Below are 15,283 nucleotides of genomic sequence, written 5' to 3'. Positions count from 1 at the left end.
GTCTACTTATTACTTAAACTCACTGTTGTGGTTAGTAACATATATAATCACCTTAGTCTACTTATTACTTAAACTCACTGTTGTGGTTAGTAACATATATAATCACCTTAGTCTACTTATTACTTAAACTCACTGTTGTGGTTAGTAACATATATAATCACCTTAGTCTACTTATTACTTAAACTCACTGTTGTGGTTAGTAACATATATAATCACCTTAGTCTACTTACTACTTAAACTCACTGTTGTGGTTAGTAACACATATATAATCACCTTAGTCTACTTATTACTTAAACTCACTGTTGTGGTTAGTAACATATATAATCACCTTAGTCTACTTACTACTTAAACTCACTGTTGTGGTTAGTAACATATATATTCACCTTAGTCTACTTATTACTTAAATTCACTGTTGTAGTTAGTAACATATATAATCACCTTAGTCTACTTATTACTTAAATTCACTGTTGTAGTTAGTAACATATATAATCACCTTAGTCTACTTATTACTTAAATTCACTGTTGTAGTTAGTAACATATATAATCACCTTAGTCTACTTATTACTTAAACTCGCTGTTGTGGTTAGTAACACATATAATCACCTTAGTCTACTTATTACTTAAACTCACTGTTGTGGTTAGTAACATATATAATCACCTTAGTCTACTTATTACTTAAACTCACTGTTGTGGTTAGTAACATATATAATCACCTTAGTCTACTTACTACTTAAACTCACTGTTGTGGTCAGTAACATGTATAATCACCTTAGTCTACTTACTACTTAAACTCACTGTTGTGGTTAGTAACATATATAATCACCTTACTCTATTTATTACTTGATCTCACTGTTGTGGTTAGTAACATATATAATCACCTTAGTCTACTTACTACTTAAACTTACTGTTGTGGTTAGTAACACATATAATCACCTTAGTCTACTTACTACTTAAACTCACTGTTGTAGTTAGTAACATATATAATCACCTTAGTCTACTTATTACTTAAATTCACTGTTGTGGTTAATAACATATATAATAACCTTAGTCTACTTACTACTTAAACTCACTGTTGTGGTTAGTAACATATATATTCACCTTAGTCTACTTATTACTTAAATTCACTGTTGTAGTTAGTAACATATATAATCACCTTAATCTACTTATTACTTAAATTCACTGTTGTAGTTAGTAACATATATAATCACCTTAGTCTACTTATTACTTAAACTCACTGTTGTGGTTAGTAACATATATAATCACCTTAGTCTACTTATTACTTAAACTCAATGTTGTGATTAGTATAATATATCATAAATATTTTCTCAACCCAAACGAGCCGTTTTTGCATATAAAGTATAATATATAATCACCTCAGTCTACTTATTACTTAAACTCAATGTTGTGATTAGTATAATACATAATCACCTTAGTCTACTTATTACTTAAACTCACTGTTGTGGTTAGTAACATATATAATCACCTTAGTCTACTTACTACTTAAACTCACTGTTGTGGTTAGTAACATATATAATCACCTTAGTCTACTTATTACTTACACTCACTGTTGTGGTCAGTAACATATATAATCACCTTAGTCTACTTATTACTTAAACTCACTGTTGTGGTTAGTAACATATATAATCACCTTAGTCTACTTATTACTTAAACTCACTGTTGTGGTTAGTAACATATATAATCACCTTACTCTATTTATTACTTGATCTCACTGTTGTGGTTAGTAACATATATAATCACCTTAGTCTACTTACTACTTAAACTCACTGTTGTGGTTAGTAACATATATAATCACCTTAGTCTACTTATTACTTAAACTCAATGTTGTGATTAGTATAATATATCATAAATATTTTCTCAACCCAAACGAGCCGTTTTTGCATATAAAGTATAATATATAATCACCTCAGTCTACTTATTACTTAAAATCAATGTTGTGATTAGTATAATACATAATCACCTTAGTCTACTTATTACTTAAACTCACTGTTGTGGTTAGTAACATATATAATCACCTTAGTCTACTTATTACTTACACTCACTGTTGTGGTCAGTAACATATATAATCACCTTAGTCTACTTATTACTTAAACTCACTGTTGTGGTTAGTAACATATATAATCACCTTAGTCTACTTATTACTTAAACTCACTGTTGTGGTTAGTAACATATATAATCACCTTACTCTATTTATCACTTGATCTCACTGTTGTGGTTAGTAACATATATAATCACCTTAGTCTACTTATTACTTAAACTCACTGTTGTGGTTAGTAACATATATAATCACCTTAGTCTACTTACTACTTAAACTCACTGTTGTGGTTAGTAACATATATAATCACCTTAGTCTACTTATTACTTAAACTCACTGTTGTGGTTAGTAACATATATAATCACCTTAGTCTACTTATTACTTAAACTCACTGTTGTGGTTAGTAACATATATAATCACCTTAGTCTACTTACTACTTAAACTCACTGTTGTGGTCAGTAACATATATAATCACCTTAGTCTACTTATTACTTAAACTCACTGTTGTGGTTAGTAACATATATAATCACCTTAGTCTACTTACTACTTAAACTCACTGTTGTGGTTAGTAACATATATATTCACCTTAGTCTACTTATTACTTAAATTCACTGTTGTAGTTAGTAACATATATAATCACCTTAGTCTACTTATTACTTAAATTCACTGTTGTAGTTAGTAACATATATAATCACCTTAGTCTACTTATTACTTAAACTCGCTGTTGTGGTTAGTAACACATATAATCACCTTAGTCTACTTATTACTTAAACTCACTGTTGTGGTTAGTAACATATATAATCACCTTAGTCTACTTATTACTTAAACTCACTGTTGTGGTTAGTAACATATATAATCACCTTAGTCTACTTACTACTTAAACTCACTGTTGTGGTCAGTAACATGTATAATCACCTTAGTCTACTTACTACTTGATCTCACTGTTGTGGTTAGTAACATATATAATCACCTTAGTCTACTTACTACTTAAACTCACTGTTGTGGTTAGTAACACATATAATCACCTTAGTCTACTTACTACTTAAACTCACTGTTGTAGTTAGTAACATATATAATCACCTTAGTCTACTTATTACTTAAATTCACTGTTGTGGTTAATAACATATATAATAACCTTAGTCTACTTACTACTTAAACTCACTGTTGTGGTTAGTAACATATATATTCACCTTAGTCTACTTATTACTTAAATTCACTGTTGTAGTTAGTAACATATATAATCACCTTAATCTACTTATTACTTAAATTCACTGTTGTAGTTAGTAACATATATAATCACCTTAGTCTACTTATTACTTAAACTCACTGTTGTGGTTAGTAACACATATAATCACCTTAGTCTACTTATTACTTAAACTCACTGTTGTGGTTAGTAACATATATAATCACCTTAGTCTACTTATTACTTAAACTCACTGTTGTGGTTAGTAACATATATAATCACCTTAGTCTACTTATTACTTAAACTCACTGTTGTGGTTAGTAACACATATATAATCACCTTAGTCTACTTATTACTTAAACTCACTGTTGTGGTTAGTAACATATATAATCACCTTAGTCTACTTACTACTTAAACTCACTGTTGTGGTTAGTAACACATATATAATCACCTTAGTCTACTTATTACTTAAACTCACTGTTGTGGTTAGTAACATATATAATCACCTTAGTCTACTTACTACTTAAACTCACTGTTGTGGTTAGTAACATATATATTCACCTTAGTCTACTTATTACTTAAATTCACTGTTGTAGTTAGTAACATATATAATCACCTTAGTCTACTTATTACTTAAATTCACTGTTGTAGTTAGTAACATATATAATCACCTTAGTCTACTTATTACTTAAATTCACTGTTGTAGTTAGTAACATATATAATCACCTTAGTCTACTTATTACTTAAACTCACTGTTGTGGTTAGTAACATATATAATCACCTTAGTCTACTTATTACTTAAACTCACTGTTGTGGTTAGTAACATATATAATCACCTTAGTCTACTTATTACTTAAACTCACTGTTGTGGTTAGTAACATATATAATCACCTTAGTCTACTTACTACTTAAACTCACTGTTGTGGTCAGTAACATGTATAATCACCTTAGTCTACTTACTACTTAAACTCACTGTTGTGGTTAGTAACATATATAATCACCTTACCTATTTATTACTTGATCTCACTGTTGTGGTTAGTAACATATATAATCACCTTAGTCTACTTACTACTTAAACTTACTGTTGTGGTTAGTAACACATATAATCACCTTAGTCTACTTACTACTTAAACTCACTGTTGTAGTTAGTAACATATATAATCACCTTAGTCTACTTATTACTTAAATTCACTGTTGTGGTTAATAACATATATAATCAACCTTAGTCTACTTACTACTTAAACTCACTGTTGTGGTTAGTAACATATATATTCACCTTAGTCTACTTATTACTTAAATTCACTGTTGTAGTTAGTAACATATATAATCACCTTAATCTACTTATTACTTAAATTCACTGTTGTAGTTAGTAACATATATAATCACCTTAGTCTACTTATTACTTAAACTCACTGTTGTGGTTAGTAACACATATAATCACCTTAGTCTACTTATTACTTAAACTCACTGTTGTGGTTAGTAACATATATAATCACCTTAGTCTACTTATTACTTAAACTCACTGTTGTGGTTAGTAACATATATAATCACCTTAGTCTACTTATTACTTAAACTCACTGTTGTGGTTAGTAACATATATAATCACCTTAGTCTACTTATTACTTAAACTCACTGTTGTGGTTAGTAACATATATAATCACCTTAGTCTATTTATTACTTAAACTCACTGTTGTGGTTAGTAACATATATAATCACCTTAGTCTACTTATTACTCATTCCTTTTTCTTACAAGACACTAGATTACATTTTACAATCTGGCTGCTGTTTTCAGAAATGTCCTGAGGACTAAAGGACATGATGGTGTTGGCCTGAATCTGATCCTAGGTGGAAAGACTGGTAACCATGACAACAATTGATATCACCATATCACCACAATCTTTCTATAATCTTCGAAGTTCAAGACTGTCAAATGTTCCAACACTGATGTTTATTCTGCCTTGATACGGAAAAGATCTTTATAGCAGTGAAAAAAGTGTAGCGGTGTATAAATTTAGTATCTGGTATAACATTGGTGTGTAAATTTATTATTTGGTATAACATTGGTGTATCAATTTAGTATTTAGCATAACGTTGGTGTATAAATTTAGTATCTGGTATAACATTTGTGTATAAATTTAGTATCTGGTATAACATTGGTGTATAAATTTATTATTTGGTACAACATTGGTGTATCAATTTATTATTTGGTACAACATTGGTGTATCAATTTAGTATCTGGTACAACATTGGTGTATCAATTTAGTATCTGGTATAACATTGGTGTATTAATTTAGTATCTGGTATAACATTGGTGTATAAATTTAGTATCTGGTATAACATTGGTGTATAAGTTTAGTATCTGGTGTAACATTGGTGTATAAATTTATTGTTTGGTATAACATTGGTGTATAAATTTATTATTTGGTATAACATTGGTGTATCAATTTAGTATCTGATATAACATTGGTGTATAAATTTAGTATCTGGTATAACATTGGTGTATAAATTTATTGTTTGGTACAACATTGGTATATAAATTTATTATTTGGTATAACACTGGTGTATCAATTTATTATTTGGTATAACATTGGTGTGTAAATTTATTATTTTGTATAACATTGGTGTATAAATTTATTATTTGGTACAACATTGGTATATAAGTTTATTTTGTATAACATTGGTGTATAAATTTATTATTTGGTACAACATTGGAATATAAGTTTATCATTTGGTATAACATTGGTGTATCAATTTAGTATCTGGTATAACATTGGTGTATAAATTTATTATTTGGTACAACATTGGTATATAAATTTATTATTTGGTATAACATTGCTGTATCAATTTATTATCTGGTATAACATTGGTGTATAAATTTATTGTTTGGTACAACATTGGTATATAAATTTATTATTTGGTATAATGTTGGGATATAAATTTAGTATCTTATATAACATTGATGTATAAATTTATTATTTGATATAACACTGGTGTATCAATTTATTATTTGGTACAACACTGATGTATAAATTTAGTATCTGGTATAACACTGGTGTATCAATTTATTATTTGGTATAACACTGATGTATAAATTTAGTATCTGGTATAACATTGGTGTATCAATTTAGTATCTGATATAACATTGGTGTATTAATTTAGTATCTGGTATAACACTGATGTATAAATTTAGTATTTGTATAACATTGGTGTATAAATTTATTATTTGGTATAACATCAGTGTATCAATTTAGTATCTGATATAACATTGGTGTATTAATTTAGTATCTGGTATAACATTGATGTATAAATTTAGTATTTGTATAAAATTGGTGTATAAATTTATTATTTGGTATAACATTGGTGTATCAATTTAATATCTGATATAACATTGGTGTATAAATTTAGTATTTGGTATAACATTGGTGTATCAATTCAGTATCTGGTATAACATTGGTGTATGAATTTCGTATTTGGTACAACATTGGTGTATAAATTTAGAACAGTGGTATCTCAAGTTTTCGAGCGACCTTTTTGAACAATTTGGTTTTCGAACAAATTTTTTAAGAAAAAATGTCTCAGTTGTCAAACATAAACTCGCTTCCCAAACTAAGCTGTTGTGGCCTGAAACCCCGAAATAACCAGACTGGTGGCCCTAACAACCCTTCGACCATTTTTCGCATAGCTTGCCCAAAACATTTTACCCACACGTGTCGCTCAGTCCACTAAATTCTGCTGTGAACATTCTCGTTTTTCTTTTTTTTTTGTTGTTGTTTTTCTAAATATTCTGATTAAATAAGCCAACATGGGGTCAAAAAGGATAATAAAAAGTAGCAAACCAAAAAGAAAAGTTGTTAGAGCCACAATAGAGGTGAAAAAAGATCTCATAGCTGGCATGAGAGTGGTGTTTGTGTGTCTGACCTTGTTACACAGTTTGGTATGGTGAAGTCTACAGTCTGCACCATACTGAAAAATAAAGAAATCATCAAAGGAGCTGATGTTGCAAAGCAAGTGACAGTGCTTACAAAACAAAGATCAGAACAATGGAAAAGGTAGAAAAACTTTTGTTGGTTTGGGTGAACGAAAAAAGTTAGCTAGTGATAGCATTTCTGAGACCATCATTTGTGAGAAAGCAAAGCAGTTGCATGCTGACCTCCTGAAAAACACCCCTGGAATGAGTGCTGATACAAGTGATGCCTTTAAGGCTAGTAGGGGGTGGTTTGAAAAATTTAAAAAGAGAAGTGGCATACATAGTGTGGTGAGACATGGGAGGGTGCCAGTTCTAACAAAGATGCTGCTGATAAATTTGTTAGGGAATTTAAGGACTATGTAAAAGCTGAGGGTTTTATTCCCCAACAAGTGTTCAACTGTGATGAGACAGGCCTCTTTTGGAAGAAAATGCCAAAGAGGACCTACATCACCAGGGAGGAGAAGTCACTGCTAGGACACAAGCCAATGAAGGACAGGCTAACTCTATTGTTATGTAGTAATGCAAGTGGGAACTTAAAACTTAAACCTTTGCTTGTGTACCATTCTGAGAACCCGAGGGTTTTGAGAAAAATAATGTCCTGAAAAGTAAACTAAATGTCATGTGGAGGGCTAATAGTAAAGAATGGGTAACCAAGCAATTTTTTTATGGAGTGGGTCCATGAAGCTGCTTTGCCCCATGTAAAGAATTACCTCACGGAAAAAACAGTTGCCACTCAAGGCCCTTCTTGGGATGGACAATGCACCTGCTCACCCACCAGGCTTGGAGGATGGGTTGGTGGAGGAGTACAGTTTCATTACGGTGAAGTTCTTGCCCCAAACCGACTCCTCTTATTCAACCCATGGACCAGCAACTCATATCAAACTTTAAGAAACTCTATACCAAAGCACTGTTTCAAAGGTGCTTTGAAGTGACCTCTGACACAGAGTTAACCCTCAGAAAGTTCTGGAAAAATCACTTTAATATCCTCCATTGTTTGAGGATCATAGACAAAGCCTGCAGGGAAGTGCCTTTGAGGACCATTAAGTCAGCCTAGAAGAAATTGTGGCCAGACTCAATGGCAGATAGAGACTTTGAAGGCTGTGAGGCTGAGCCTGTTGTTGAGGATATTGTTTCACTAGGCAAGTGTATGGGCTTGAATGTGAGTGGTGATGATGTGGAGGACTTGGTGGAAGACCACAACACTAAGCTCACCATGGAAGAACTCCAAGACCTTCAGAAGGAGCAGCAACAGAAGGCAACTGAGAAAGTGTCTTCAGATGAGGAGGAGGGAAGGGAGGAAGTTCACTAATCAAGGAAATGTGTGGAAAATGGGGAGAGTTACAAAGTTTTCTGGAAAAATTTCACCCTGACAAAGCTGTAGCAAACCGCAGCACAAACTTTTTCAATGACAATGCCATGTCTTACTTCAGAAACATTTTAAAATGCAGGCAGAAACAAACCTCACTAGACAAGTTTTTAGTGAGAAATAAGTCCAGTGAGTCTCAAGCAGGTTGTAGCGGTGCAAAGAGACAGAAAAGAGAAATAGCCCAGAAGGAGAGTTACCTGACGTTTTACGGAAGGTGACCTCCAAACAATAATAACCCTCCTACTCCACGCTCCTCACCACCTTTCACTTTACCATCAGCTCTCCTCAGCACAGGTAATGTGCAGTTAAATTTTCATTTATTGTTTTTTTATTGTGTTTATAGCTTTTGTGGTTGACTTTATACATGCAAGTATTATTATACAGGTATAAATAAGCAATATTTTTACTTAAAATGCTTCATAATGCATAATTTTTGGAGGTCTGGAACGGATTAATTTAATTTACAATATTTCTTATGGGAAAAATTGATTCAGTTTACGAACAAATCGGTTTTTGAACAGCCTTCTGAAATGGATTAAGTTCGAGAACCGAGGTACCACTGTATTTGGTATAAAACTGGTGTATAAATTCCGTATTTAACATAACATTGGTGTATAAATTTAGTATTTGGTATAATGTTGATGTATAAATTTATTATTTGGTATAACATTGGTGTATGAATTTAGTATTTGGTTTAACATTAGTGTATCAATTTAGTATTTGTACAACAATGGTGTATAAATTTAGTATTTGACATAACAATGGTGTATAAATTTAATATTTGACATAACAACGGTGTATAAATTTAATATTTGTTATTTTCTACATGGATGAAACTAAGTGGAGTGAGCTAAACATTCAGATCACAGAGTCTGAACACAGCCATTCCTACTCTAAAGCTTTAGATAAGAAAGAAACCACTCAGTAATAGGTAAACCAACATAGCTTATATTCAAAAATATAAATAACTGTCATAGCATTCCCACATCTTAAAGTGTGTCTTCAGAGGCATATCATGATCAAACATTTTTCCTTTCAAACCATAACCTGGGATACTAATGGCAAGTTCTAGCCATGATGTATTAAAATACACTACACTGTATTAGGTTGTCCAGAAATGAATGTCAGAATTCTCACATTGACATTTAGAAGCTGAATATTGAGTAACTAATCATTAGCTGATCGGTTTAATCCAATGTTTGTCGCTTACAAGGTGTCTTAAATGTCTGCTGTTTCAACTCTACTCAGAGTAACTTTTGAAAACCCCAAGGCAGCATGGACAAGAAAGACATTCATTTGATTTTCCTCTACAACTTCAAACTTGGACAAAAAGCTACCGAAACTACACAGAACATCAACCAGGCACTTAAACATGGATCTGTTACAGAATGTACAGTTCTGCATTGATTCCAAAGGTTTTGACCTGGAGGTAAAAGTCTTGAAGACCACGAAAGTCATGGAATGAAACCATCCTTAAATGAAAACACATTAAGGGAAGCAGTTGAGACAGATCCAATGCACAACAGTACATGAGCTTCCAGAATAGCTTGGTGCAAGCAAATCAAGCATTGCCAACCACATGAGTGTGATTGGAAAGATGGAAAAAGTTGGATAAGTGGGTTCCGCACAAGCTGGCTGAAGATCAATAAAATCAGCATTATGAGATCTGTCCAGATGCTTCAAAATTGAACAAGTTGGGAATCTGGGTTCTGCCTCATCCATCTTATTTCCCAGACCTTTCTCCTACAGATTTTTATTTTTTCAAGCCAACTTTTTGAACAACAAATGGTTTCACAACCAGGCAGCTGCAGAAGAATCTTTCAGTGAGTTCATTAACCACAGAAACTCTGATTTCTATAGCAGGGACATAAACAGCATTATTACACATTGGCAAAAATGTGTTGGAGCAAATGGTGCTTACTTTAATTAAAGCATGTTTTACAACACTGGTTTATACTTTTCCTAACTTTGCAGTCCAAAAATGACATTTATTTCTGGACAACCTAATACGTACTACAGTTTACACATGATTTCATATTACAAGTTTAACAGATGTCACAAGGTGATGCAATTATAATGAAAATATATGTACCTAATTCCTGCATAAAACACTTGACAATATGTATATATATACAACAAAAGTTGAACGATAGATATTTTTAAGAAATTACTATGAGATACATTTTTTATCAGTCTCAAGATGTATCCATCAGAAGCAGCTAGATAAATAATCTATAATTCACTATAGAGAAGCTTTTATTTTAAATAACATTATGCAGATTATCCTTAATTTTAATGTAAGTAAAAAAGCTTCCTTTGGCATTTCTAAGAGTCTAATAAATATAGTACAGCAGTTGATTTTAATAAGTGATTTCTTAGTCAACACTACCTCTTTTGCTTTCATTATGCCCAAAGTTTGAATTTTTTCTGGCATATAATACATTTTTTCAAAATAAAACTAACATAAGAATAAGTCTAAAAACAATTGAAGGTGCATGTGAGTTAATTACAAATGTTATGAAATAAAATACAAAATTAAACTTACCTGGTGGTTTGTATACTCCTACTCTACTAAAGGTACTCTCACTGATTTTTGCCTTACTGCTTTAACCCCTACAAAAGAATATTGAAGATAAATCATTATCCAAACTGAAGTAAAACTATCCATTTACACAGATAAGTAATAGAAAATTATTTTACTAAAAATCAGTAAAGGTACAGAGAAAATAAAGCTATTAGAAATATTAATTGAAGAAACTGAATGCTTGAATTAAACATTAACATGAAGAAAACAAAATTTATTTGTAAGAAATATGTTACGTTCCCAACAGAAAAAATGTAATTTGTAAAAAATATGTTGCAAAACAAAACCAATAATTACAAATTAAGAAATGAGCAAACTACCTCAGAGACAGTTTTTAACTTTTCGCCTCTTACTCAGCTGTTCTCTGTGTTTACTTAAAGATTCTCTGCACTTCTTGCTGACTTGGTGATCTCTTCAGTAATTTCTAAACCTTTTTTTCCTAATTCACTCTTCTGAGCTTCTTCAATTCCCTAGTTTATCAGAATAAAATGCAATCAATGCAGTAGAAAACTTTTGTCAGTATTCTGCACATAAATTACCACCTCTACTCATTAAACTTACTATAAAAACATTTTTCTGAAAAAGCTATTTAAGTGATAACTCTATGATCTAATATTTATTTTTAAACAGTTGAATTAATAATACAATGCACAATAAAAAACTTACCACAAACTGACAGTAGTTTCAAACACCAAGACTTTTAGCTTGTACAGTAAAGTTAATCTGTTCGATCACTTAAAGATCAACTACACTGTTATATAACATTTATCCCTAATTGTTGCATTTTTCTTAAGCTTTCTACAAAAATATAGCAAAAACTTCTAAGAGAATGTCAAAGTGCAAATAACTGTAATATATGCATATTACACTTCCAGTTCATTATTTTAGTTTCATTAAATTTTTTAGCATCTTCTACCATACACAATTTTCAAATACTTTGCATAAATTATTACGTAATGAAATATCTATGTTATATTGCCATAACATATGTGTAAAATGTTATTTTTAATTATATGAGAAGCTTTTATTTTTAAATCTTCTTGAATGAAGAAAATATACCATTAACATGTTGGCTCCCACACGACTCACTACTAGGTTATGACAGTCTACCAGTAAGACCCCCATGACCCACCTGTAAGTCATGCTCTATTTTCTTTTTAAAGGACCACTTATTGGATGAGACACAATGTCTACATATACACTCTTCCTAAAAAGAGTAATTGCAAAATGACTAGTGGAACCCTGGAAAGTATCAGTAAAATAGGCTTAGGAGCCAACATATTAATTGTATACTTTTATTCATGTATGTTGTCTACCTCCATATAATATTTGTTTTTAGCTAGATGGTAAAGTAAATAAAACGTTTATTACAGGGTTAAAATGAAGATATAATCTAACATATTCATTGATAAAATAAATTATACTTAAACAGTTTATTAAAATTTGGAATTTTATATACCAGTTTTGGTTTCTCTGCTTCACATAAATGAAGTTATTTAATGTTTGTACTACCACTTTAACTAATACCATGGTACCTTAAGAGAAAGAACGTGATATACATTTATACACAAAGTACTTGAGATATATCCATATACACACATACAATTTCAGTTCATAATAAATGTTGCCTCTTATACATTTCACGAAATAGCTCTAAAGCAAATCAATGGCCAACAGCACATAATGGTCCCTATGAGAAAAAATGTAAGTCAGTGTTACTGTACTTTCATTTCCTTCTCTAGAATACATTATGTGTGAGAATATTCAAAATACTTTTTTCACTTAACCTGAACCAAAGAGAAGCAAAAATATCTTTATTTTAAAAACAGATCAATTAATAACAACATTTCTCTCATTGTTTATGATGACATATAATGAGAAGTAACAACACCTGTACCAATTAGACCTGTTTTATGTTTCAATTTATCCTTTGAAAATAGTAAATTAGTCAGCACTAACAAAAGCATGTGTTCAAATATCAAATGGTAAGGTAATATTACTAAATTTCATAATGTACTATTTTCAAGGCAAAACATAAGGATATCAAAATAAAAATCAATAACATTTATAACCTATAGAGAAAAATGAACAATTTTGTCCTTCAAGGCTGTCCTTACTCAATTACCTCTGAAAAAAAAAGTTTAAATTTAAATCAGGAAATTGTTGATTCTTTAATTAACTTCCTGTAAGTGCCAGCCTGATGACAAATAATTCCTTAAGTCAATCATCCTATTAGAAAAATAAAACCGTCTTAACTGGGTTCAACCCATCTTCAGCATATAGCACAAAGAAAACAGAAGCCTCTACACTATCAATCCCCCAGATAATCTTGTAAAATTCAATAAAAGCATCTCCTTATCTTCTCAAGAGAAAATAATTCAAAGAGTCTAACCTATCTCTGTAAGATAAACCCCCTCTCTATGGAATCATACTAGTAGCCCTCTGTAAACCATTTTTTGAACAATTAACAACTGAAACTTGTTTCTTTTCATCTGAATATGCAACAAAACACTAAGCCTAATTATAAGTCTGTCAGCAGTTACTGTGCTACTAGCTAGTGATTTACCACCTAAAGCAACTTCATTGTTCATTCATGTTTCATAACATACCTCTTTAAGTTTATCTTTCCAACTTTCAAGTTGTTCTTTCAGAACCTGAGAACTTTTTACTGTTTCAGCTTCTATAGATTCCTATAAGTAATGGATATAAAATTAAATTAATTGATCAATAAAGCATTAATTATCATATCAAGTTAATTTAAATTTAGATATAAAATTGCATTAACACAAATAATACTGCAGCATCAAGTATATATATGTATATATATTAGTTTGTTATAGCTCAAAAAACAAGTCAAAACAAAACCACACTGAACAAAAACACTACATCAACTTACATGATCCCAAAGTACAAGCTGCAATGTGGAATTATAAAATGTACCCTAGGTTTTAGAGGTAAGTGCATGTTTTGTTTAACTTGTTTTTGTTTCGGCTTGTTTTTGAGTTTTAATAAACTAATATAATTAGTCAGAGATTTAGATTTGCTGTTTTTAATGCAGTCCTTCCTTATGAGTTTACTTATTTTACTAGTTAGCTTCACTAAAATGTATTTATTTTCACTAATATATATTAACACACACACACACACACACACATTGGTATCATGATCTAATTTCAAAAAAACACTTCTGAAACTCAAACTTACATATTTTTTCCTTGCTTTCTGCAAAGCTTCTGACTGTTCCAACTTCTCAGCTTCTTCTCTGAACTTCCTAAGACTTTCCTAAATCATATCAAATGCTTTTGTAAACATACATACATTTTAACAGCTTTAATGCAAAATACAGTGGCAAAAATGTACATTAAACAGACTAAATAAATTAATAAAACATTTCTTATTGGGACGATATCCCAAATATTTAAGTAAGGAAACATTAAAAGCTGTTTCTTCAACCCTCTTATTACCAAAATATCAAATAGACGTAAAGACTTGTGTAAGAACATTCTGTAAATAATTCTGATTATTCATGGAACTTATGGAAAGGTATCAGTGATTTATAATCCTATAAACAATGTAACTAAATAGTGTTCTCACACTGGTATTCAAATAATTAGCTATCCTTACTATAGATGATTTAATATTACAAGTATATTGTTATTTTTATGTACTTTTCAATTATGTTTAAGCATTAGAGTTAGCTGATGAACTCAATCAATTACTGATGAGTATTTGATTAGTGTCAAGTAAAGTAATCAATACATCAGAATTATGTTTAAATTGAATAATATCATACAATAATATCATTAAAATGATCAACTAATGTCTCTAATTACTGCTGTTTTTTAATTATTCCAACTATAATAAAAATTTTGCTATTATGATATTTCATTATTATTTTGGATTAATTTAAATTTGTTAAGCTCAATTGACTAGAATAAAAATTAACAAAAATAATAAACTAACAGAAACTAGGATTTACAATTATTGATATTTTCAATTATTCCAATTAATCAAATAATTGAAATATTGCTATTATGTCTTACACAATGGCTTATCCATTCTTTGTCCACTACAAGTATTGAAATTCAACTTAATGGTTATAAACTTTGGTTTTAGTCAACTCACAAATA

At 30.5% G+C, this 15,283-nt stretch overlaps 1 protein-coding gene across 1 annotated transcript in view; it reads right to left on the bottom strand.

Annotated features, from left to right (window-relative positions):
* LOC143223909 (mitochondrial import inner membrane translocase subunit TIM44-like) overlaps positions 1 to 15,283 on the bottom strand; it is a 38,452-nt gene that overhangs the window by 19,878 nt on the left and 3,291 nt on the right. Inside the window, exons 2-5 of the mRNA XM_076452384.1 lie at positions 14,358 to 14,435; positions 13,763 to 13,843; positions 11,543 to 11,623; positions 11,115 to 11,166 (exon numbers count right to left, since the gene is read on the bottom strand). Coding sequence (XP_076308499.1) covers positions 11,115 to 11,166; positions 11,543 to 11,623; positions 13,763 to 13,843; positions 14,358 to 14,435 — 292 coding nt within the window. The remainder of the gene's footprint in view (positions 1 to 11,114; positions 11,167 to 11,542; positions 11,624 to 13,762; positions 13,844 to 14,357; positions 14,436 to 15,283) is intronic.

This window comes from Tachypleus tridentatus, chromosome 8, assembly GCF_004210375.1.
Source record: "Tachypleus tridentatus isolate NWPU-2018 chromosome 8, ASM421037v1, whole genome shotgun sequence".
Taxonomy (NCBI): Eukaryota; Metazoa; Arthropoda; class Merostomata; order Xiphosura; family Limulidae; genus Tachypleus; species Tachypleus tridentatus.
Note: the sequence above shows the minus strand (reverse complement) of the source record. Positions and strands in the feature narration are given on the sequence as shown.